The 26,825-nt window shown below is 43.5% G+C and overlaps 1 protein-coding gene and 2 non-coding genes across 3 annotated transcripts in view; all 3 read right to left on the bottom strand.

Annotated features, from left to right (window-relative positions):
• Positions 1-730: 730 nt before the first annotated feature.
• On the bottom strand, positions 731-826 carry LOC115477020. The gene has a single exon (XR_003943268.1). It is a non-coding gene; the product is annotated as a small nucleolar SNORD12/SNORD106 (small nucleolar RNA).
• A 441-nt stretch (positions 827-1,267) lies between these two features.
• LOC115477019 lies at positions 1,268-1,362 on the bottom strand. Its single transcript, XR_003943267.1, has one exon. It is a non-coding gene; the product is annotated as a small nucleolar SNORD12/SNORD106 (small nucleolar RNA).
• Positions 1,363-12,048: 10,686 nt separating this feature from the next.
• The window catches only part of STAU1 (staufen double-stranded RNA binding protein 1), an 81,725-nt gene continuing 66,948 nt past the window's right edge, over positions 12,049-26,825 (bottom strand). Inside the window, 5 exon segments of the mRNA XM_030213062.1 lie at positions 12,049-13,013; positions 13,015-13,041; positions 19,960-20,045; positions 21,223-21,345; positions 26,033-26,349. Of these exon segments, the coding sequence (XP_030068922.1) occupies positions 12,956-13,013; positions 13,015-13,041; positions 19,960-20,045; positions 21,223-21,345; positions 26,033-26,349 (611 nt within the window). The 3' untranslated portion in view covers positions 12,049-12,955.

Raw genomic sequence — 26,825 nt, forward strand, 5'->3', positions numbered from 1 at the left:
GAATACAGAGTTCATGACAGCTCATGTCATGTTGGCTGTATTTCTATCAAAGAGTTGCAGCTCACTATTACTGCCAGATAAATTCCTCCCAACCACACATCAAACTAAAGCTGTGCTCCTTCAGCTTTATTCCTACACGTCTTATAATATATCAAGAATGACCATCTATAAAAAGCTACCGAGTGCTGCATCACCACCAGTTCAGCTAAACTATAAGTCTGCTGGGTGGAAAAAGGTTGCTCACTAATTCAGAGCTTGAGATGCCCCCCAGTTTCAAATCAGTGCTTCATTCAAGTACAAAGGGCAACCAAGGTTAACTAAATCTTTCTGAAACAAGTCATCACCCTAGTCAGAGAAAGAAGCAGCCATTTCAAAAGCATGGGAGGGAGAAAAAAAAAAAAAAAAAAAAAAAAAAAGAGTTAAGAGCAGAGAAGCAGAAAAGTGAAGAAAAACCTCACAATTCAAAGTAAAAGAAAGCACCATAACTGCTGCACAACAGCAACTCAGATTTCATGGGATAAAATGATCACTATTTTACAGCCTTCTAAAGCTTTTGATACAAACTTACCATATGGCAAGCGCACCACCATCTTACTGTCTTCACATTCAGAAGGCGGCATTTCAAAACACCTAGGTGTGGGACAAGGCACTTGTACAGACCTTATAAAAGCAAAAAAATGAACTAGTGTTAGGAAGGTTATAGTAAAAGCAAACTAATCCAGTGGAGTTTGCTGATATATCAGATTCCAACTGGCTAAAAAGCATGATACAATTCAACAGGGTCGATCTGTTGGGGAAAAAAGATTTAGTCATCATATATATCAGCAAAAAAAGACATTTCATGAAATGGCAGAATATATCTGTTCAGCCACAGATACAGCTTCATAGAGTCTAAATGTTATATCCTATAAAGCAAAAGAGGTAGCACATACTACCAACACCCCCCCCCCCCAACACAAAGACAATAAGGTAATCCACTAAGCTTTAAAAAAAGTCTTACTTTAATTGTTTCAAGGTAGTTGCTCCATTAGGTCCAGAGGCTAGTATCCCTGTTTCCATCAGGTCACCATTTTGAGGACAGCTAGGCATACCATGTGCTATGGTGCGAGTTTCCCCTCAGGTCACCATTTTTTAGGATAATTAGATATACGATGTGCTGTGGAATAGTGGGCTTTTTTTCCCCCCATAAAAAAAAAAAAAAAAGCAGAGAACAAGATTTAGAATAACCATGAACATATTTAAGGGAGGAAAAATTATATAAGTTTCTGCTGATGTATCAGACATTTTCTGGCTGAAAGTATCAGTACAAATCAACATTATCGATCTGATGGGGAAAAAAGATTAGTCATCACCTACATCAGCAAAAACCTATGAGAATCATATTAGCTGACTGCATACCTTTGCCCACCCCCAAAGGTTTTAATACTGTAAAGTCTCCCACTCGAACATAGAAAGAACCAGATTATAAAGTACATCAAAAAAACCTACAAAATGCGTTACACCAGTTTTCTCACTAAACAACCACTGCTGAAATCCCCTATTCTTTCTATAGACATTTTCACCTTAACTTAGGTCCTCCCTCTCAAACAGTGCTCGGTCAGTTTCATTTTTAAGACGTTTTCCATGCTTTATCACTAAATAGTCACGGACAAAAATAAAGCATACCAGATCAGATACTTTACCCTGACCCGCCCCAGTCGTGTAATTCCATTTTTACAGAGAGAGAGAAAAAAAAAAAAAAAAAAGAGCCTCTCTTGCTAACCAAATAATATCTCTACGAACAAGAGCAACGTGCGAGTAAAGAGTACAAATCCAATAATAGGGACTTTTTAACCCATTTAGACTAGGCAACTCTAGACCAACACGAGGCCAGGCCGAAGAAAAACCGCTCAGGGACCGACAGCTTCTTCAATTAAAAAAAAAAAAAAAAAAAACTTCAAAAACCCTTCAATCATACAACCATAAAGTACACTTCATACTAAATACACAAAAGAACCCATTTTTCTGTTTTACCATTATGGATGGTATTGGATACACAACAGCACACAAACTCACCACCCTTCGCTGTTGTACTAACTCCTCCGAAAAAGAACACGCAAACTCTGTGCGCGATCATTTAAAGGGAGAATCGATCGTTTGCGCATGCGCACTGCGGCGCTCTCATGAATGCTACGGAGTTTGCGCGCTAATTGGCCACTATACCGTACGGCTGTACGTTTCTGTACGTGATGCGTCATGACCCATGTCGTGCGACCAGTCAGATATTGAAAATTGGCTACTATGCCAAAAAGTGCTTGATGACTTTTCATATGATAGCATTTATTTATTTTTTCTTCTTTACAAGGTGCTGTTTGTCATATTTTGTTTCTTAGAAGCAGAAAATAACACTCACTCTTTCTCCATATGCATATACCCGGTTCTCACAAGGGTCCTACTAGCATAGACTAGGCCATGTAGCCTGCAACATTAGGAAGTTAAACTTGTCTTAGGCATATACATTTTTAATCACAGACAACAAATATTGCGCTTCCATGTGTTCCTGTTATAGGAGGGAGACTACTACTACTATTTAACATTTCTAGAGCGCTACAAAGTGTAAGCAGCGCTGTACAAACACAGAAGAAAGACAGTCCCTGCTCAAAGAGCTTACAATCTAATAGACAAAAAGTAAAGCATTTAAATTTAAAATATTTAAGCAGTCAAGCACAAGAGAACAGTCACAGAAGGACAGAAGATGTTGAAGGGTGGTCAGTGTGATTAGGTGTAACTCTGGTTGGAGTAGTGGGAGAAGGTGATAGAAGAATAGAAATGGGTGAGGTAAAGTAATGAGTGGGTTGATAGGGAGCAGGGTTGCCAGGTGGAAAATTTTTTTCCAGCCTAAAGGAGCCCAAAATCCAGCCCAAAACCCGCCCAAACTCAAACCCCGCCCCTGACACCCCCGCCCCCGTGTCATCACCCCCGCCCCCGCCGTCATCAACCCCGCCCCCGCCGTCATCGGCCCCGCCTCCCCCGTCATCAGCCCCGCCTCCCCGTCACTAACCCCGCCTCCCCGTCACTAACCCCGCCTCCCACATCACTAACCCCGCCCAGAAACGTCATTAACCCCGCCCACCGCGGCCGAAAAAAGCCGGCGAAAAAACCGCCCCGAAGCCAAAAAGGAGCCCAAAAAACCGCAACCCGCCGCGGGCAAAAATTTCCCGCGGCGGGTCGCGGAAAACCGCCCACCTGGCAACACTGATAGGGAGGTTATATAAGACATGTCACTCTAGGGGTAGGTGGGTAGAGGGGTAGGGTGGGTGGGATTAAGTCTAAAGCAGGAGAAGGTATTCTCTGCAGCCTATCTGTGAGATGGAAAATGCTCTCTGAAGCTGCTGCTATAAGTTGTTAGTTTTCTCTCCCTGTTGTACATGTTGTACTTGCATCTTAAAGCAGTGTGGTAGCCCTTGTCGCCGATTGTACTCATTACAAGCCATGCAGCAAGTACTATAATACACGCTGATAGGATTATTAGAAAGCCACGAATGCAGTGGTGTGCTGGTAAATTTTTAACAACAGGCTCTCTCCCAGGTCCACCTCTGCGCCGCCCCAAAATTGCAGAGCTGGCTATAGCCCCCGGGGGGGGGGGGGGGGGGGGCGGTAATGCATTACTCTCTCCAGGAAAAAAAATTTAAATGATCCCAGGTTCCAATCTAATTCATGTTTAATGTGGGATAAAATGCCGTAAATAAATATAAACTTTTAATGTTGAGCACCCCATTCTCAAAGTGATCATATTCCAAACACTATAATGAAAATAAAATGATTTTTTTTCTACCTTTGTTGTCTGGTGACTTTGTTTTTCTGATCATGCTAGCCTAGTATCCGATTCTGCTGCTGTCCTCTTAACTCCGTTTCCAGGGCTTCCTTTCCATTTATTTCTTTCCTTTCTTCTTCATTTCTGGTCCTCAACTTCTGCCTATTTTCTTCATCCATATGCAGTTTTTCTCTTCTCTTCCTTTTCCCTCATCTCATCTCCTTCCTCACTCTTCCCTCCCCGCCATCCATGTCCAGCATTTCTTCTCTCTCCCCTCCTCTCCCCTGCCCTCCATCCACCCATGTCCAGCGACCCTCCTCTCCCCTCCCCTTCATGCACCCATACCCAGCAACCCTCCCCTGCCCTCCATGCACCTATATACCCAGCGACCCTTCTCTCCCCTGCCCTCCATCCACCCATGTCCAGTGACCCTTCTCTCCCCCTGCCCTGCATGCACCCAGAGACCCTCCCCTGCCCTCCATGCACCCATACCCAGTGACCCTCCTTTCCCCTGCCCTCCATCCACCCATACCCAGCAACGACCCTTCTTTCCCCTCCATGATCCACCCATGCCCAGCGACTCCCTAGTTCTCTCCCCTGCCACCCCCTCCCGAGTTGTTAATAGAATTCTCCTCCCTCCCTCCCGTCACCGATCTGACTCCTTTAATTCTTCGGGGCAGGCGCTGCAAGCACTGACTCAGTCCCCCGCTGGCGCTGCCGGTTCGCGCTTCAAAATGGCCACCGAGATTTACAAGGGCGAAGTCTCGGCAGCCATTTTTAAAGCGCGAACCTGCAGCGCTAGCGGGGGAGAGTCAGCACTTGCAGCAGGCAGGCAAGACTGCCTGCCCCGAAGAATTCGTCAGGTCGGTGATGTGAGGGAAGAGGGAGGGAGGAGAGCCAGCTCGCAAGAGCCGAGCAAAGTTAACAAGCGGCTCTTGCGAGCCGGCTCCAGCACACCACTGCACGAATGGCTTTAAAAATTTCACTCCTGGAATTGGGTAACGTAGCAGCAGCTCTGTAGATAACACTAATATGGATAGCCAGCAGAGGCATTACACCATCCACTAACCCAATTTATTAAAACATGAGTTTTAGAGAACTAACATCGACTGTGCTCCCCAAAAGCTTATGCCTCAATAAATTGGTTGGTCTGTAAGGCGCCTATTTGTATTACTCACCACATACTACTGTTGTCATTAGCTAGTGGCCATTAAAATTTTTTTTTACATGAGCACTTACTGCGACCCCATTTTGTAAGAAGGGCTCAGGCAGCATCCAGTTAGCACACAGTAATGTAGCTACACTAATATAAGCGCAGGCATGCCCAGTCACTACCCTGAAGTGACCCCCTCAAAAAAAAAAATTTTTTTTAATTAGGGCACAGCACACACACATTCGACAGTTACTGCAGAATGCCTGAGCACATTCTACTGTACACCATTTTAAGCTACATTAGGCACACATTATCACCTCTCTTTCCTAAGACCCCCTTTGTAACTTGAGGGTGCATCTTACCTTTAGCATGTGGGACTTTAAATAAAGTGGATCCAACTATTTTTCTGCTTTAAAAGGCACCTTGTGTTTTGGTTATGCAAGTTACAGTAAACAAACCTAACAATTACATGGATTTGATACATGCAGATTTATTTATTTATTACATTTGTACCCCACGCTTCCCCACACATGGCAGGCTCAATGCAGTTTACATAGTAACAATATAAATAATTACAAAGTAGATGCGGTACCAGGTAGGAATGGCCTAGTGGTTAGGGTGGTGGACTTTGGTCCTGGGGAACTGAGTTCGATTCCCACTTCAGACACAGGCAGCTCCTTGTGACTCTGGGCAAGTCACTTAACCCTCATTGAGCCTGCCATGAGTGGGAAAGCGCGGGGTACAAATGTAACAAAAAAAAATAGACAAATTTAAATAGCAATTGAGAGTTTTTCCATAAAAAAGGACTTTCATGTTGAACAGATTTTCATTTTTATTTTTAAACATTTAAAAATGTTTTTATACAGCTTTGGTGTGAGGTAACTATGTTAATTTTTTTGACTCATAATTTGTGCTTGAAACTTGTTTAAACAGGAGATCAATGAAAATGTAGTTTTACAATACCACTTTTTGTATATTTTATAAAGGTCCAAAAAGCAGTGTTCGCCCCTGGACCTTTTGAATAGGCAAAATACTTGGCTGATTTTACCAATCATTCAGCTAACTTAACTGAAAATGTTACAATACTGCACAGTAAGTCTCTGCCTGCACCCATCTACATCTTCATGGCAGCCACCTAGCATCCATGAGAACACTGTAAAAGGATTCAAGTTTAGTCTTCACTATAAAAAGTTAGTTAGGCACTCTTCATACCAGGACCTCTGGAAAAAGTAGTTGATGCTCATCTGTCTGGATAGGGTTACAAGACCTACAGCTACCTATTATGAAACAGGTTACAGCTGGGAAAAAAAGGTAATGTAAACCAGAGAAAGAAGAGGAACAAAAGGAATCACTCCAGCAACAGTACAGGCACCAAAATAAAACTCAGCAGGGAACACAGTAAAATCTTTCAGTTGCCATCCCAGAGAGAAAGAAAAAGAAAATAACACATGCATTATGGGGGCAATGAGAAGATTTACCTGATTATATATATTTGAGAGAAATATCTGCATTCATGTTAATAATCAGCTGGGAAACCCCCAACCATGAATGCATCTCCTGGTCCCCCAAATAATGATCATTTTGGTTCTGGCACTCCTTGGCAAGTGAGTCAAATCTCACACTTCTTGGCATGAGGCTCTGATTTATGGATTAGTTTTACATAAACCAAATACATGAATTTCTGTTAAAAATGAGATGTTTGCAGTTAAGACCTTCTAGGGTGGTACGTAACTGCAAAAGGTAGCTCTTTGAATCATTACCTGACCCTTTCTGAAAATTTCTTTACAAAGACTACAGTGACTACTTACAAGCAATCATTCTGCCAAGATCACCAATAGCAAAGTGAAAAGCATCCAGTGATACAAATATTTCTAGATTAACCGAAGATCTGCAGGCTTCTTGCTGTAGCTGACGGGAGGGCTCATGCATCAACCATCAGGAAAAACCTGAATGGGAAAGGTAGTCATAGACGGATAGCCAAGAAACAACCATTTCTCTGAAAAACACTGCTGCACACCTCAAGGTTCACCAAAGAACTTCTGAATAATCCACAAATCTTCTGGAATAATTGACCTTTTTTGGTCACAACTAACACTGTTTAGTTAAGTGAAAAACCAAATACTACCTTCCAAAGAATGAATCTTAATCCAAATGTCAAGCACAGTGGTGAAGTATCATGGTGTGGGGCTAAGTGATAGAACTGTGAAATCTATTTTATATTACAGAATTACAAAGGAGAACATTAGCCCATCGATCCCATGAGCTCAAGTAAGCTAAAAGGAAGTAATGCTGTGAGATAATCCTGAACCTTCAAGTAAATCTATTACAAAATGTTAAGATTCCATGTTTTCAATGGGCCGGGTAAAAGTCCCAAACTAAACCATACTGAAATATTGTGGCAAGACTTAAAGCAAATTTGAATGCTAGAGACTGAGCATGTGTCAAATGGGAACTCAACTGAATAGTGCTCAATTTCAGAAATTTTTGTAATAGACATTTAGTTGAAATCACTTGCATGAATGCCAAATACAAATTGCATTATGAAAACTCAGCCTGTCATCTCAGTTTTGAATGGATAGCTAGTATACTGTAACAGATCTACAGAAGACTGGCAAATTACCACATCCTGCTGATCACTTTTTACTTTACTAACCAGAACTTCAGTATATGAGATATTTGCTGGTGAGTTGCCAGTTTGCAAGAGCTTTGCTGGACCAAAGCCATTCTTATAAGTTAAAAACTGGTACATTGGTACACAGCATCAAGAAACTCTTTGCCTGTGTTCCTGATCTTTCCATTTTTTTTTTGTTCTGGGTCAAAATAGCAAGCAAACTACATAATGGCACCGCAGGCAGATACAGACAGTAGAGCTTTCCAAACCTATTTTGGTGACCTTACAATAAATATGCATCAGATATGCATGCTTATTCACTGTGGATACCATGAAATTCCAGCTGCTTGTAGGGCCACCAGATCTGGATTGAGAAACTCTGTACTGGGGGGGGGGGGGGGCTTAAGTACAACTAAAACACAGCATTCTTATTGCAACAAAGTTTAAAAGACTGAGAAATCCCTATGGTATGAATAAACCAGATTAATTCTCATACAGTCTAGTAAATGCATTTGGAGTGGAGAAGTGTAATAGACCTATGGAGTGAGAACCAAGGAATAGAGAATGACACAGGGACAGGGACACATGGTTAACTGTGAATACAGAGCCCATGGGACAGGGGCAGGGAAAAATTTTGTTCCTGTGTCATTCTCTAAAAGTTTGAGACCAGCCTTAAGTAGGCTGTTCCAACTAGATGGAACAGCATCAATAAAATACTTGCATCAATATGTAAAAACTTAACACATTTTAAACAATTGGCAACTTAATTCAATGATAAATTTAAAAGCAGCTTCTGCAGTTTTTTTAAATGAAGCACTGTTAAATATCATCATTTGTGTCTGTCTTTGATGTGGCAACAAGAGTCTTTGTCTGCCGATCAGACTCCTACCACCTGCAAAGACCTTCCGTCAAGTGCCCAGTTGCTCAAGCATCTGTTACTGCAACAGATTCATCCATTGTTGCTGTCATCAAGGAGCATGACCAACACTTAATTGACACATTTTTCTGTGCATCCACTACAGTGTTGGTTCTTTTCTACACCCACATCTGAAAGACAATCCAATTATCTCTCCAGATATTGTAAAAACACAGGCAACCAAATCTTTGAGAAGGCTGTACAAAAACCAGATCGAAATGGAAGGCTCAAGTCCATCAACAACTCAGGATCCTTCACAATCCACATTCCCAGAAAGTGTCACATATGCACCCTAAAAAAATATGGATGTTAGCAGTTTTGAGTGACTTTTATGGAACAATGCTTCCTTTGAAGGCTATTGTTAATGAATTGGACAGTTATTTATGTTTGTGTGATGCAGACGACAGTATTTTGACTTTTTTGGAAAGACAAGAAAAAGTGCTGGCTAAAACTTGGCATTTCTGTTACCAGCACATCTTCTGAGAGGACATTTTCTATTGTGGGAAGGACTATGGAAGACAGGAGGGCTAGACTGAATCCTGTTGATGACTATTCATCTACAGATTTTAAAAAATCATTACAGTGCTTCATAAGGCATATTTCTCCCCTGCTATGGCATATGATCAACCTCTTTGATATTAATGATCAAGCAATACCACTTTAAACCTTATGTTGCATAGGGTCTCTCTATAGTCGACGACCTAATGTATGTCACAATCCAATTTATTACTCAGGAACCTTCATGCAATACCATAAGTTATTCTTCTTTACCATGTATGTATGCACATGGTATATACCATGATCTGTTCCATATTTGTTAGGTTCCATGTATGTTATCATGTATGTATGCACCTTAACGCAATACCATTTGTAATTCTGTTAGCCGGAAATGGCAATCGCCATTACGGCAAATGTAAGCCACATTGAGCCTGCAAATTGGTGGGAAAATGTGGGGTACAAATGCTACAAATAAATAAATAAATACAAAGCAGGTTGTAATTTGTTTACTTGGACATTTAAACAGGATGGTTTAGAGTTCTTTGGAGTAGAAAAAGTCAGCTATTATTGGAGTTGGAAGGATAGTGGGTAGTGGTGGGGGTATTAGAGTTGCTCGTTATTGTTGTTTTCAATTTATGGTTTATAAACAGTTGTACAGAATATTGTCCCTTTTTATACTTTAACAAAAAAGATTTAAATATAAAATAAGTGTTTGAGGCTTGTGCAGATGAGGACAGAGCCCACAAGGATGGGGCGGAGACAGAGCCCATGGGGATGGGGGAAAACTTTGTCCCCATGTCATTCTCTACCAGGGAAGGCAGGTTCAAATCCCACTTTTCCTTGTGATTTTGGGCTAGTCATCTAGGCCTTCACTGCCACAGGTACAAAATTAAATTGTAAGCTCTCTGGGGGCAAGAAAATATCTGTTTTACCTGAATGAATTAACTTCCCTTCAGATATAACTGAAAAAAATTCCTCCCTCTTTCGCTATCACAAAAATGAAGATAACCATCCAGTCAAAAAAAAAAAAAAGGGGGTAGATTAGCAATTAGCAAGTACTATGGAATGCTAATTTTTGGTTTTGACATGGTAGTTTCTTTCTACCTTTTTGGCTTCTAATTCAATTGGAACTAGCCTATGTCACCACAGGCCTTCATTTGCTACTACCCAAGGATTTTTTCCTTATTTTCCTTCTCTCCCAGCAGTCCTTCTGGAACATTGCAATCATGGACCCTAAAACCATCCACTAGGTGTTGCCATTTACAATGGCTGGACTCCCTCCCTGCCACAGGCTATGAACTCTGTCCCTCCATGGCATCCTTGATTGACCCAAGGAGCATAAGACCTAACCCAGGAAAAATGCAGGTCCTCTGACTGTTTCCTGGACTTAGTGAAACATTTGCATTGGCAACATCAGGAAGATATCGCCAGCTGCAGGACTGTATTTTTCTTACTGCAACAGACAAATTTGCATTTTTGAAAATTGTGGCTCTGTTGATTTCTGTATAGCCTTTTTGTTCAAAAGGCAAGTCTGATTGGGATAAGGGCCTCTTCCCTTCCAATCAATTTCCTCAGTTCTCGTCTCTGTAAAGGGCCACATAAGCGTTCTACTACTTAGATTGCCACTGATAAGGGAGTGATGAAGGGCCACTTTTCAATAAGAGGGTCTTTTACTAAGCTGCGGCAGCAGTTTTAGCTTGCAGTAGAAATCAACTAGCAGTAAATGCTGAGATGCCCATAGGAATATAGTGGGCGTTTCAGCATTTACTGCCAGCCGATTTCTACCGCGAGCTAAAAATGTTACTGTGGCTTAGAAAAAGACCCCTTAAGTGATCATATCTCCGCAGATACAAAACCTGAATAAAAATGCCGAAGCAATTAAAAGGGATATCAGACCATCAATTATTTAGTTCTTAAAGACATTCCTATTTACGAAAGCCTACTCCATACCGAACTCCTCCATTTGACTCTCCCGTTGTCGTTTGAAGTGGGACTCTAACCCTATTGCACTTGTTGGGACAGTTTTTCCTTCCCTTGTCTTTTCTGTGAATTCATCCCAGCTCTGTCATCCTATGTTTATACCTTTCTTTTATTGTAATTTTTCTTGAACTACTGTACGCCACATTGTGCCTGCGCTTGTGGGAAAATGTGGGATAGAAATGCACTAAAATAAATTAATAAATAAATCATGTTGGCAGTAAGGCTTACAGCCTTTACAAGAAGGGGATCTGTGAGGAGCTTGAATTTGCCGGGAAAACTACAGCCAATTCCTCTGTTGAAATCTTTCAACTTGGCTGACAACAGAAAACAGATGTATGTACAATCTGTACATTCCCTTGATGTTTAAAGCACAAAATTTCCTCATATTCCAGTTCAAGTTACGTCAAATATACTACATTTAATGAGGACAGAAGATGATATATGTTATTTTGGGACAGCAGCCAGATCCCTGCTATCTTTCACAGGCAAAGTCATATTCCACTTAATATACAAAAGAACAAAAAACCCCAAAACAAACAAACAAACAAACAAAAAAATAGGAGAAAATACTTTAACAGATACATCCAGCTTAGAGAGGAGACACACAGGATATTCAAATATTTGAAAAGGTATACATCAAGCACAGGAAGAAAGTCATTTTTAGAGGAAAGACAACTAAAGCAAGAGAGCACAGTACAAAGCTGCAATAGGTAAGAGGACCGACTCAGAAGCAATATTAGGAAATATTTCTTCATGAAGAGGGCAATGTAATATGCGATGACCCTCCAATGGTGGCAACAAAACAGTAATGGAGAAATCAAGAAGGGTTGTGATATGATCCCTAATTGTAAAGAAGTGAAGGGAAAGACAGAAATGAATTAGTGTCTATGGCATTACACTAGGAACAAGACTGAGCAGATTAGAACTTAGGTCTTAAAAGCCCGTATCTGCCATTATATTCTGTGACTTCAACTTATATGAGCAAATGCCAGAGGTAAACAGGCCACTCAATGTGCAAAGCCACCTGCAATTATCATTAAAGTTAACTGACTCAAATATGAAAATGGTTTTATTAATGTAATAATAAAAGCAATAGTTTTAGTTTAGATTTTTTTTTTTTGTTTTATTGGGGACAAACACTATGTTTTACTTACATTCCATGGGGAGAAAAAAATTCCAGCGTAAACAATGAACTGAAGCAGTACTTAACTTGCAAAGTTATCGTGCTTTACTTGACCATATGCAAAAAACTTACTGCCCACATTTCTGTGCACAGTAACACAACATCAAAAGCAACACAGTTTTTATTTATATCTATATATATAAATAAATATATATAGATATAAATAAAACATAGGTAAATTTTCCAGCCCTACATGGATATGTAATCACAGTATAAAGCACACAAGGAAAATCAATTTGCAATTTTATATGCACAACACAGATCATATCATGTAAAGCGGTGATAAGTTGTGTGACCTACAGGTCTCATCTTTGAATAAAAAAAGCTCAACTTGTTGTATAAAATTAAAAGTCCTAAGAACTTAAATTAGCTTAGAATTCCTAAATTGTTCAATTTATTCAACTGTTGAAGATTTAAACTTATATTGTCAAAATGGCCCGAGTATTATTCTTTATCTAAGGGCACACAATTTGCTTCAATAAAAATTGTATTTTCCATCTTATTAAAAACAAAAATAACCACATACATGGATATGATCTTCTCTAGTTAACTCACCTCAGCGGCAAAGTTTCTAAACTGTGCTATATTAATAGATACAATTAAGAAACTTAAAATGCATTAAGGTTGTTTTAATTAAATCATAATAAATTTAACAAAATAAACTTATCACCAAAGAAAAAAAAAAGAAAAGCAACTGTTATGATTTAGATACTACAGAATACTGTAGGTGCTGTAGTAGTCTAAAACAGGAAAGTTACAATAATACAGGAAGCATTTGATTTTCTCTGGTGCTCTCTGATTTGGGTCCAGTCAAATGCCCATCAGGCAGTGCTGTCCAGTGTTTGTCCCAAAGTGTTTGAGTTAGCCGGTTTGAGGAGAGTCACTTTCCATTTCTGGTTTCACACATCTAGGACAGAAATACAGAGGTTTAAAAAAAAAAAAAAAGGAGCATAGCATAATATTACATCCTCCTCCTGGCAACAGCAAAACAATCCACCCTTCAATGAAAAGTAAAAGTAGAACCCCACGCATCACCACTGTCAAGTAATTACACTAATTTGAATTTGAAAATGATTTTATCGAGAGAGGTAATCAAACTTCTTAAGTAATCACAAGTAAATTACCAACACCTTATTTAATTTTAATCATTCACCCCAAAGACAACTACAAAACTGAGGTGCTGGTTCATATTAAAAATATTGTAAGTATTTTTTTGGGGGGGAGGGGGGTAAATAATTAAAAGGGAATAGATATCCGTGTTAGTAATTTGCTTGTGGTTTGTTCACCATTCCAATGACTGATTGTGACATTTGACCATCTTAAGAAGTTTGATTATTTATTTTGTTACATTTGTACCCCGCGCTTTCCCACTCATGGCAGGCTCATTGCGGCTTACATGGGGCAATGGAGGGTTAAGTGACTTGCCCAGAGTCACAAGAAGGTAAAATTATGTATAATCATACCTGATAATTTTCTTTCCATTAATCATAGCTGATCAATCCATAGACTGGTGGGTTGTGTCCATCTACCAGCAGGTGGAGATAGAGAGCAAACTTTTGCCTCCCTATATGTGGTCATGTGCTGCCGGAAACTCCTCAGTATGTCGATATCAAAGCTCCATCCGCAGGACTCAGCACTTAGAGAATTACACCCACGAAGGGACACTCTGCCCAGCTCACCACCGCCGAAACGGGGGAGGGGAATTAACCCAGCTCATCCCCACACAAGTGGGGGAGGGGAATCCGTCCAGCTCATCCCCGCGGAGCGGGGGAGGGACACCACCCCGCCGATGCGGGGGGATCTGGCTTATCCTGCAACCGCAACCGCGGGAGGAGCTGACTGACCCGAACACCGCCGAAGCGGGAGGGGTACAAAACTGCCCTACAGCCGCACGAAGCGGGAGGGAGTGCCGGCAGAATTTTAAGTCTCAATCCAGCCCCGGAAAACGGAGAGGAGAGGAATGCAGCAGCTCACTGTAACACAAACTCGTCTTAACTCTTGAAGAATCCAAGTGAAAAAACTTGAACACGAAGTCTTTCTGAAGTAACTGAAGACTAAACTTGAACCTGAAATGCAACCAGAATAAAACAATACAGATATCTGGGAGGGGCTATGGATTGATCAGCTATGATTAATGGAAAGAAAATTATCAGGTATGATTATACATAATTTTACCTTCCATATCATCAAGCTGATCAATCCATAGACTGGTGGGATGTACCGAAGCAGTACTCACCCAGGGCGGGACATAGAAATCCCTGACCGCAACACTGAAGCTCCAAACCGGGCCTCCGCCCGAGCAGCCACAGTCAAGCGGTAATGCTTGGAGAATGTATGGGCCGAAGCCCAAGTTGCCGCCTTGCATATCTCTTCCAAGGAGACGGAACCGGCCTCTGCCATCGAGGCCGCCTGAGCTCTTGTGGAGTGAGCCTTCAGCTGGATAGGCGGCACCTTCCCCGCGGCCACATAAGCCGCTGCAATGGCTTCCTTGACCCATCTTGCCACTGTAGGCTTAGCAGCCTGCAGACCCCGACGAGGACCTGCAAACAGGACAAACAGATGATCCGATTTCCGGAAATCATTGGTCACTTCCAAGTATCTGATGATGACTCGTCTCACATCCAGATATTTAAGAGCAGAGTACTCCTCTGGGTAGTCCTCCCTACGAAAGGAAGGGAGACAGAGCTGCTGATTCACATGGAAGCGAGAAACAATCTTGGGCAGAAAGGAAGGCACTGTGCGAATAGTCACTCCTGCCTCAGTGAACTGCAGAAAAGGCTCTCGACATGGGAGCGCCTGGAGCTCGGAAACTCTTCTGGCTGAAGTGATAGCCACCAAAAAGACTGCTTTCAACGTCAGGTCTTTCAGAGATGCCCTCGACAAGGGTTCAAACGGCGGCTTCTGCAATGCTCTTAGCACCAGGTTGAGATTCCACGCAGGCACCACTGAGTGCAGAGGAGGGCGCAGGTGATTAACTCCCTTGAGAAAGCGCACCACATCTGGCTGGGAAGCCAGGGAAGCACCCTTCAGGCGGCCCCTGAAGCAAGCCAGAGCCGCTACCTGGACCTTAAGGGAACTGAGCGACAGGCCTTTGTCCAGACCTTCTTGCAGGAACGCCAACACTGAAGAAATTGGAGCAGTGAAGGGAGAAAGTGAGCCTGCTTCACACCACGCTGCAAAGATACGCCAAACCCTGGCGTAAGCAGTAGAAGTAGAGCGTTTCCTCGCTCTCAGCATAGTGGCGATGACCTTGTCTGAGAAGCCCTTCTTCCTCAGACGCTGCCGCTCAATAGCCAGGCCGTAAGACCAAAGGGGGAGGGATCCTCCATCACCACGGGACCCTGATGTAACAGGCCCTGCTCCACTGGCAGCCGCAGAGGATCGTCGACTGAGAGCCTGATCAAGTCCGCATACCAGGGACGTCTGGGCCAATCCGGACCCACCAGGATTATCCTGCCGGGATGTCTTGCCACCCGGTCTAAGACCCTGCCCAACATGGGCCAGGGTGGGAACACATAGAGAAGCTCTTGTGTCGGCCATTGTTGGAGAAGAGCATCTACTCCCAGGGATCGAGGGTCCCGTCCTCTGCTGAAGAAGCGCGGCACTTGGCAATTGGCCGATGACGCCATCAGATCTAGGCTCGGCTGGCCCCAGCGCTTCGTGATGTCCAAGAACGCCTGAGCAGATAGCTGCCACTCTCCGGGCTCCAAGGTATGGCGACTGAGAAAGTCCGCCTTGACATTCATGACTCCGGCAATGTGGGCCGCTGACAGCTGTTCCAGGTTCGCTTCCGCCCACTGGCATAGACTCATAGCCTCCTTGGCTAGAGGGGCGCTCTTGGTACCTCCCTGGCGGTTGACATAGGCCACAGCCGTGGCATTGTCCGACAGTACCCGTACAGGCTTCAGCACCAGTACCGGGATGAACTCCAAAAGCGCCAACCGAATGGCTCTGAGTTCCAGGAGGTTGATAGACCACTTCGCCTCTGCAGGAGACCAGAGCCCCTGCGCTGTCCTTCCCAAGCAGTGGGCTCCCCAGCCCGACAATGAGGCGTCCGTCGTGACGACAATCCACTCTGGGGTCACCAGAGGCATTCCTGCAGACAACTTGTCTGCCTGCATCCACCAGCTCAGCGCCTTGCGCACTGCTGGATCCAAGGGAAGACGCACCGCATAATCCTCCGACATCGGAGTCCAGCGCTGCAGCAGAGAGTGTTGTAGTGGTCTCATATGAGCCCTGGCCCAGGGCACTACTTCCATCGTGGCCGTCATAGAGCCCAACAGCTGCACATAGTCCCAAGCCCGAAGAGGAGAGGCTACCAGGAACTGGTCCACCTGAGCCTGAAGTTTGACAATCCGATTGTCTGGCAGGAACACTCTGCCCACTTGGGTGTCGAATCGAACTCCCAGATACTCCAGGGACTGAGTCGGGCGCAGCTGGCTCTTCTCCCAGTTGATGATCCATCCCAGGGAGCTCAAAAGAGCAACTACCCGGTCCACAGCTTTGCCGCACTCTGCATAAGAGGGGGCTCGGATCAACCAGTCGTCCAGATAAGGATGGACTTGTACTCCTTCCTTTCGCAGGAAGGCCGCTATGACCACCATTACTTTGGAAAAGGTCCGCGGAGCAGTAGCCAACCCGAACGGGAGGGCTCTGAACTGGAAGTGTCGGCCCAGGACTGCAAAACGCAGAAAGCGTTGATGAGGAGGCCAGATGGGAATATGCAGGTACGCTTCCTTGATGTACAAGGAAGCCAGGTACTCCCCTGCCTTCACTGCCGCTATAACAGAGCGGAGAGTCTCCATGCGAAAGTGCCGCACTTTCAAGGCCCGATTGACCCCTTTGAGGTCGAGGATAGGCCGGACAGAACCTCCTTTCTTTGGTACCACAAAGTAAATGGAGTAACGCCCCTTGCCAAGCTGACTTTCTGGCACCGGAACGACCGCACCACCGGAGACTTGCAGGGAGAGAGTACAAACCCGTCTCTTAAGGGTCGGCAGAACTCTAGCTTGTAGCCGTCTCTGATGACTTCCAGCACCCAAGCGTCTGAAGTTATTGTGGTCCACTCGCCCAGAAACGAGGACAGCCGTCCTCCAATCTGCACTGGGGCGTGGACCAAGACCCCGTCATTGGGTACGAGACCCTGGGGGAGGACCGGAGGGAGCACCTCCGGGACGGCGGTCTCTGCGAAAGGAACGCTGCTTGGGGGAGAAATGCCTCTTAAAGGAAGAGGGGGCAGAAGAACCCGACCTGCCCGGGCGGTACCGACGGGCTTCCTGAAACCGTCCTCTGGAGGTACCGGGACGAGCACTAGCCCGAGCCCTGAGCTCTGGTAACTTCTTGCCCTTAGATGTGCCGAGATCGGTCACGATTTTGTCCAGCTCGACCCCAAAGAGCAGCTTGCCTTTAAAAGGCAACCTAGCCAGGCGGGATTTAGAGGCGTGGTCAGCAGACCAATGTTTCAGCCAAAGCCACCGCCGCGCAGAGACTGTCTGAGCCATGCCTTTAGCTGAGGCTCTCAAGACATCATACAGCAAGTCTGCCACATAGGCTAAGCCCGATTCCAGGGCTGGCCAATCATCCCTCAAGGAATGATCCGAGGGGGAAGCCCGCTGCACCATAGTCAGGCACGCCCTGGCCACATAGGATCCGCAAACTGAGGCCTGCAAACTTAAAGCAGCCGCCTCAAAGGACGACCTTAAGGCCGCCTCCAATCTCCTGTCTTGGGCGTCCTTTAGGGCCGTGCCACCTTCCACCGGCAATGCCGTTTTCTTAGTCACCGCAGTGATTAAAGAATCCACGGTAGGCCACAGATAGGCCTCACGTTCACTCACAGCCAAAGGATAGAGGCGGGACATAGCCCTAGCCACTTTAAGGCTCGCTTCTGGGACATCCCATTGAGCCGAAATTAAGGTGTGCATGGCATCATGCACGTGGAAGGTTCTAGGCGGGCGCTTCGTCCCCAGCATAATGGCAGAGCCAACAGGGGCTGAGGGAGAGACGTCCTCCGGAGAGGAAATCTTCAAAGTGTCCATGGCCTGTAACAACAGGTTGGGCAAATCCTCTGGGCGAAAAAGCCGCGCTGCAGAGGGGTCATCCGCTCCATCCGAGCGGGGATCCGTCTCCTCCAAGGAATCCGCAAAGGACCGTTGGGAGACCTCAGACACGCTGCCCTCATCTACATCGGAGGAGACAAATTCCTCCAAGGCCTGGGAATCAACCCGAGGGCGTTTACCTCTGGGAACCTCAACCTCTTTACCAGACGAGGGAGCGGGGGCAGCGTTGTGCATGAGGAAGGCCTGATGCAGCAGCAAAACAAACTCGGGGGAGAAACCCCCCAGACTGTGCACTTCCGCAGCCTGGGCAACAGCCCTAGGCGCACTCTCAACCGGCGCTCGCAACAGCGGGGGAGAGGCCTGCTGCGCATCCAAAATGGCGTCCGGCGCGAAACTCCGCGAAGGAGCCGCGCGGGAAGAACGGCTCTTAACTTTAGCCGCTTCTGTGCCGTCGCCCAAATTAAGGGCGTTCATGGCATTAATGTCTCCAACCTCAAGGGCGGCCCAAGAAGAAGCCGTCCGAGCCGCGTGGCCGGCCAAAATGGCGGAGGCGAGGAGCGGGGGATGGGCGTTTATGGCGGGAAAAACCGCCACGCCGGAGGAAGGACCGGGACATTCATCGGTCACGAAACTGCCCCCCAACAAGGGCGAATCAGGCTTTAAGACCCCCGCATCCCCTCTAGAAGCGCTCAAGCGACCCGGGGAGCGACCCTTTGCGCCCTCGCCCTCCGACGCCATGTGCCACGAGGAGAAGAATCGGGGAACCCCCGCCCGCTATAAAAAGGTAAAATTACCTGCTGTCCGCTCCGAGTTGTAACGACCTGGTGTCCCAGTGAGTAGCTGCAATAGACGCTTAAATAAACGTCGAAATAAACGCCTTTAAAGACGTTTAAAATTTTTTTTTTTTTTTTTTTTTTAACGGAGCCAGCGGGAGGGGGGAGAAAAGGAGGGACCTGGCACCACCAGGTTTGCACTTGCTCAAAAGAGCCCTCAACCCCAGGCACTCAACAAAACCTAAAAATTAGGCTTGGAGGCCTAGCCAGAGCTGCTGCTGCTGTGTGTGACCACCACCTGCTGAGATAGAGAACATACTGAGGAGTTTCCGGCAGCACATGACCACATATAGGGAGGCAAAAGTTTGCTCTCTATCTCCACCTGCTGGTAGATGGACACAACCCACCAGTCTATGGATTGATCAGCTTGATGATATGGAATCATTTTTTTCATTTGTGTAATAAATTAAGCCAGCGTGAAGTATGGCATTCTACTGGTCCAGCTGTGACAAAAGACTGGGGACACCGCAAATGTAAGCAGTGTTCCTTTTGTCCAATAATGATTGAACCTCAAATCTACAGAGATCCTGTTTATGATTACTCCCAAATGGCCTCTCTCCGTTATTAAACTAATTTGAATTTGAAAATCACTCTGGCAGTGGTGCTAGGTGGGATTTTACTTTATGTTATTGACAGCGGGTTTCATGGAACTCCATCCCCTTAGCCTCAGAGGAGAAACAATGAGGAAAGGCCAATGAGGAAAGGCTACCACCTCATTGTTTCTCCTCTGAGGCTAATATAGGAAACACATTTGTTGCTCAAATTTAACTTGCTAGAAAAACAATACATTCAACTGATAATTTATTGTTATGGAGAAAGAAAGTTGAACAAAGAGAAAATTAAGAAAAAAATCCTAGCCAATTATTGGTCGTCCACAATTGTAAGTTTGCTTCTGTTTGTGCAGTATGATTAGACACATGTGAAAGAAAGACTCACACAGACATTGGTCCATTTCCTGTTCTTGGCATATCTGTACTTTGTTGGTCCAGCTCAGACAGCAGCTTTAATATATTCAATGCAGCCTAAAATAAAATAAAAAAAGGCAACCAAAATGAATAGCAAGTATGTTGGCTCTTTCTACACTCAACATTTCCTGTTTGATCAATGTTTCCAGAACTTAAAAACACCTGATCGTCCCAAAACCATAACCCTTTCTAGCTGGGTTCACAGGTCTGGGTCACTCTGTCTGCCTTCAGCCTCCCCTTTACTTTCATATACATAAAGGAGTATGAGAGGTGTAGGATGTTTGGATATGGACCTGACTACAACTTTTAGCCTATAACAATGTTCCATATACAGAACTTTACTCTGTTCAGGGTTTTAGATGCAAATTCTAAAAGTGGCAGTCAACAGCTCCATCTCAATGCTACTGTGTTCATTTTTGTTCAGTAAGGAAACCCCATTCAGCCATCTCGGTTCTAACTGTCATGACTTCCCTCCACACTAGCTTGTCATTGAGCGTAAAGGTGCTACCCCCACCATGAAGAGAAGTGGTGGCACTAACACTTGGCTACTTAAGACTCCAAACGTTTAGACAGGTGTTTGAGAAAGTGACAGGAAATGGCATAATGCTACGAGTAGGACTGCATGTAACCCTTGATGTACCACCTATCTTACCATAAACACAAAAACTGTAAAGCAGACCATCCCACACTCCCACCCTTACTTGTTCAGTCCTATGCCAGAGAGCTTGAGCTAGCAAAGGGAACATCTGCTGGCTCTATAGATATGGCAGGTGGAAAGGGACTGGCTCTTTAAAAGCCCACTGCTGGCCCTCCCCAGCCTGACCAGAGTGCTAGGAATAAATCAGAAAGCAAAAAGGAGACCTCCTTTATAGTCCAAGAAATGAATAATGCAGAAAACTTTCAAGGCTTTAATTTCATATACCAGTTCTGTAAATATAAGTCTTGCAAATAGTCATCAACATTTAGAATTTTCCTAAAAATATGTCCAAGTAAACTTGTGGGATGTTGTGAGGCCACCATGTTGTCAACAATGAAGTGACCAGTGCTGAACAAAAAAAAGAAAAAAAAAAACACAGGACCACTGCCCACTTCTTAAAGAGATCAACAGAAGACAAACACAAAATCAAGCATAAAAAAAAACTAGGAAACTAGATCATGTACTATGAAAAGTGAAATATTGTACCCTAGTCTTCAAAGAGTAAGTTACTCTAGATGGAGGAATTTGCTCACATACCATATCATGGCAGGATTCCACATCCTTCCCAATTCCGTGGCTGATCAATGATGGCTGAGAGGAACAGTTTATAAGGGACACAAATTCATTTTTGTTGTTTTTAGGAAAGTCTTTGTATTCGATCTGAAAAAATAGGACACGTTGAAAAGGATAAGAAATGGTTTGCTCCCTTCCTACTAAAACCAGATGAAGTACCAAATGGTTCCCAGTGTAAAAACTAGCCACAAATACAGGATACAGTTAACGTGTTTTACATGTATATCCAGCCTAAATAATCAACCTCTCATATTTAAGGGTCCTTTTACTAAGCTGCCCTAGTAAATTGTCCTTACATGTTAAATTGTACAGTGCTGCGTAACCCTAGTAGCGCTTTAGAAATGTTAAGTAGTAGTAGTAGTAGTAAATGGGCTTAGCACGCCCTTAAGTAGGTCTGTCCCGTGCGCTAAGCCTATTTCTAGCACAGTCGTAAAATAGCCTTTTTTCTGTTGTTGAATTTCTGGCCGGGCACTGTCATTAGCGTGAAACTGGAACGGACTTTACCACAATGTTACGAAGAAAGCTTCCTAATACTTGGAATGCGGTTTTTGGTCGTGGTGCTTAAATACATATGAATAATGGAGGAAAAAAAGCCTCTATATCCCCGGTCAATATTTCAATTTTTTTATATGACTCGTGGGGTGGACTCCTCATTGGCTTAAAAAACCTCCGATTTTTCTTTTAATCTTTGTTGTTTGTGATTAACTCTGAACTTATAGTGTCTAATTAATATGTATAACTTTTAATTTAATTTGTGCGTCCCTTTAACATTTCAGCCCATGGCCATCTTTTTGAATTAATGAGCGTCAATAAATTTGAGCACCATTTTTAAATGGATTGTTGAGAACAGTGGAGAGGAGACACACTGCATAATAAGTAAGTCCTTACAGCGTCTTTTGCATAATGAATTATACAAGAAAGGGCTTTTCTTACCACATTGTGTTGAAAAGTTCCCCCAAACGGGAGCAAGAAATTAACAACTAAAGCATGACTTTCTGAGGTAACAGTTTTAATGACCAGAGGATGGCTGACTAATGTGGCTTCATTTATTACAGATACAAGCATACGGCGAAACGGGACCCTGTCGGACAATCAAGAGAACTGCTATATGCTCAAATTCAATTAAAATTTACAGATATTAATTAGTTCAGTTAATCACAAAAAATAAAGATTAAAAGAAAAATTGGAGGTTTTTAAGCAATGAAGAGTCCACCCCGCGAGTCATATAAAAGATTTGAACTACAGACCGGGGATACAGAGGCTTTTTCCCTCCATTATTCATATGTATGTAAGCACCACGACCAAAAACCGCATTCCAAGTATTAAGAAGCTTTCTTCGTTATTAGCGTGAAGCCATTTTTGAAAATTAACACACAAGCACTTACCATCACCAATTTTGGAAGTGGTAAGGGCTCTTGCGTTAAGTTTGCATTATTCAGTTAGTACGCACTTGTGTCAGTGCATTAGCTGAATAGCACATCCCTGCCCATTCACACACCCTCCCGAAAATCTTTTTAAAATTACCGTGCACAGATGGAAAAATGCAGAACGCTTTAACGTGTCCCACATTAGGTCATTTTTGCTGTGTTGGGCGCACATGTGCCTAATGCAGCTTAGTAAAAGGGCTTCTTAAAGCTTATCTCTACTTATAAATAGCTTTAAGACAACTTTTCTACATTTATTTCTTTGATAAAATTGCTGAAAATTAGTATGCCAACCTAGCTTCTTTAAAATCTGCAAACTTGAAATGCTTCCAGAAGGTGCACAAAACAATACAGCAATGTTCCAGGAACTGAGCCCCTTCCCCACTGAGCCTAACAGGAATCTGATGAAATAGGATTTAGCTCTGACAGGTTTAAACAGCTTACAATGTGTGGAAGAAAGGGACTGAGTTTCTGGCAATATCTCAAGTTTTTATTTACTACTTTCCCCCTGCGGTACTATCTAACACCAGTGAGTGCTTGAATTTAGCCACCTGCCAGTTAAGGTAAAGCTCTCCTCCAAGAGATATACTAACGTTTTTTCTTCAACTTTGCAAGCTGAATTTTAAAAAAATTATTTAACTTTTTGAATAATACAACCTGTGAAGTACTGTTGTTCCTTCAATATCCACTAGTATTAACAAGCAAACCAAACTCACGCAGTAACAAGGATACCCACTAACTTTCCCCCATTTAGCCCCCCTCCCCCAAGTACCAACATGGAGATGCACAGCCAATGTATATTATACAAAGTCCAGAAAATTGTCTCCATATCCACAAACATTGCACAGATAATGTCCATGAGCTATATGGACTATAAAGTCAGGGAAATAATCCCAGTACTCAGGATAGAAAATGTCGTGTTATACTACCTCTATCCCTCCAGGGTCCCAAACCAGGTGACCTATAAATACCAGTTTCTCAAACTTTTGTTCTCAGTGGTATTTATACACTCCTGAAGCTGGAGATAAATTTGTTTACAAGTTTGAGCAAGTCCAATTCTGGCCATAGTACAGGAGTGGCCTAGTGGTTAGGGTGGTGGACTTCGGTCCTGGGGAACTGAGGAACTGAGTTTGATTCCCACTTCAGGCACAGGCGGCTCTCCTTGTGACTCTGGGCAAGTCACTTAACCCTCCATTGCCCCATGTAAGCCACATTGAGCCTGCCATGAGTGGGAAAGCGCGGGGTACAAATGTAACAAAAATAAAATAGATACTATTGGAGATTCTACATGGAATGTTGCTACTATTGGAGATTCTACATGGAATGTTGCTATTCCACTAGCAATAGCAACATTCCATGTAGAAGGTTGCGCAGGCTTCTGTTTCTGTGAGTCTGACATCCTGCACGTGCAGGACGTCAGACTCACAGAAGCAGAAGCCAGCATAGCCTTCTACATGGAATGTTGCTAGTGGAATGGCAACATTCCATGTAGAATCTCAAATAGTAGCAACAGTGGAGGAGTGGCCTAGTGGTTAGGATGGTGGACTTTGGTCCTGGGGAAACCAGGTGACCTATAAATACCAGTTTCTCAAACTTTTGTTCTTAGTGGTATTTATACACTCCTGAAGCTGGAGATACACTTGTTTACAAGTTTGAGCAAGTCCAATTCTGGCCATAGTACAGGAGTGGCCTAGTGGTTAAGGTGGTGGACTTTGGTCCTGGGGAACTGAGTTCGATTCCCACTTCAGGCACAGGCAGCTCCTTGTGACTCTGGGCAAGTCACTTAACCCTCCCCATTGCCGTATGTAAGCCGCATTGAGCCTGCCATGAGTGGGAAAGCGCGGGGTTCTGGAACAGTTTATTTTATTTCTTTTACAAGGCATGATATATTGCCAATTGCCAAGAAATGGCTTAAGTTGTTTACAAAAGCAATACATGCTATAGAAAGCAAAAGTAATTAACAACTATAGAAGAGCTAGAGGTAGGGAGGGAATGAAACAGACTAATGGGGAATAGCATAAGCAAGAGTAAAAAGTTGAGTCTTCAAGGCAGATCTGAAAGAGCTGTAGGGGGGTTCAGACCAGAGAGTGGGTGTGTGTGTGTGGGGAGGGAGTAAGTTGCATAGCTTGAGTCCAACATAGCTAAAGGCAGAGGCTTGTGTGGCATCAAGTTGGACAACGGTGGAACATGGAAGCTGTAACAGTCTAGTGTTGGTTGAGCAGAAAAGAAAGGCAGAGGATAGAGTATGATAAGGCAGGAGAGGTAATCCGGGGAGATGGAATTTGAAAACCAGAACTAGTCTGAATTGAATCTGTGCTGATAAGTGCAGCCAATGTTCCTGAGAAATTAAGGAGTGATTAGAGTGTGGCATAGTGAAGAAAGCGGGCTGCAGTGGATTGCACTAGTTGGTCCAGACTAGGTATGTTTTTTTTTCCTACCTGCACTAAACTAGTTGCGACTTACACAGAGTAATTCAGTTTACATGCACAGTCTGTCATTGCCCTCAGCTTAATTTACATCAATCCAATGAAGGAAGCAGGACTCAAGTTAGTCACAGAAAGGCACTTAGTTCAACAAGAGGCACCACCATAGCTTGTTTAATAATTTCTAATAAAATAGGAGCATGCAATACTACTGCTTATGTAAATACAAAATAAGCTTTCCACTCCAGATAGTGGCTAGAGAGTCTTGCACCTGGGTATTTATTTATTTATTGCATTTGTACCCCACATTATCCCACCTTTTTGCAGGCTCAATGTGGCTTACAGAGTAAGGTTATGATAAAGTCAGTACATGATTTAAATACAGTTGATCATAAGCTGAGGTAAGAGAGGTGGTAGATGGGCTGATGTTGGGTAGGTTGTATGAGAAATGTTATAGGTGTGTTTGGGTGATTTGGGGGATGAATTGTATCATTGAGGGTGGTTATTGTAGGCTTTGTTAAAGAGGTGTGTTTTCAGAGCTTTGCGGAAGCTGGTTAGATTGTTCATGGTTTTCAGGGTTTTGGGTAGCGCATTCCAAAACTGTGTGCTTTTGTATGCAAAGGTTGTAGCATAAGCTTGTTTGTACTTCACTCCTTTGCAGCTGGGGAAATTCAGGTTTAGGAATTTGCGGGTACACAATAAGCCCCACTGAATAGGTGGAAAAAGGTTCTCTTTTAATTTAGGATTCAGTAATTATACTGTATGATCAAATAACCAGAGGAGGCTCACCATTCAGTCTCACGAACAAAGGATTACCAGTTTGGATACCAATCAAGAAATTCTATTCAAATTCAGGATACACAAATGCAAGACAAAAAAAATTAAACACATGTGTGTGCATGAATTTACAAGAACTAAACAAGTTACCTGGATTCCCTGAACACTGGCAAGATAATCTAGTTGCTCAGAAGGTCTAGTGAGGGGACCATGGGGCACATGGCCTGTGGAGTTATTTTTCAGAATGGTTTCAGCAGTAGGTGAAGTACCCCCATATAATAATTCTCTGGCAATCATGGCCGTCACAGTTGCCTTGGCAGGATTAGGAGCCGCACGGTTGAACTCTTTGGCGTTATGTCCTTGATTGGCTCCTACAGCTTGCGCAACCTCTGGCACCATGGGAAGAATTCCAGCAGGAAGCTGTTGATGACTAAGATAAGGCATTCTGAACTCATCCTCCTTATTACCTAACAACATAACAGGTATAAATTAAAAAGGGAAGAGCTCCTCACACCCAATCAGGAAGTGTTTACTCCCACTGTCTTTTCTTTTGCTGGTACAAAAGAGTGGAATCAAATTCCAACTCATCTCAGATTGCTAACCAACATTAGCACTTACAGGAAGTATTTGAAAGCATTTTTATTTTTGAAAAGATATGAAGAAGATTATGCAACAGGAAGAACTACTGTTAAATGAAAACTGTATGATATTTTATGCAATTGCATTTTTTATGATTATTAAAACATTTGTCTAGGTGTTCATCGTTATTGTGAATGTTTATGTACTCTGCTTTATTTATTTATATTCTGCCTTTACCAATATCAATTACAATTTTAGAGAATCAACAAAAATTGGATTAAGACTACAAACAAGGAGTATACTGATTAGATTCTACTTTGAGTAATAAAACTGTCCCATCTAATATTGGACTATGTGGATTATG

Source organism: Microcaecilia unicolor, chromosome 8 (assembly GCF_901765095.1).
Source record: "Microcaecilia unicolor chromosome 8, aMicUni1.1, whole genome shotgun sequence".
NCBI lineage: Eukaryota > Metazoa > Chordata > Amphibia > Gymnophiona > Siphonopidae > Microcaecilia > Microcaecilia unicolor.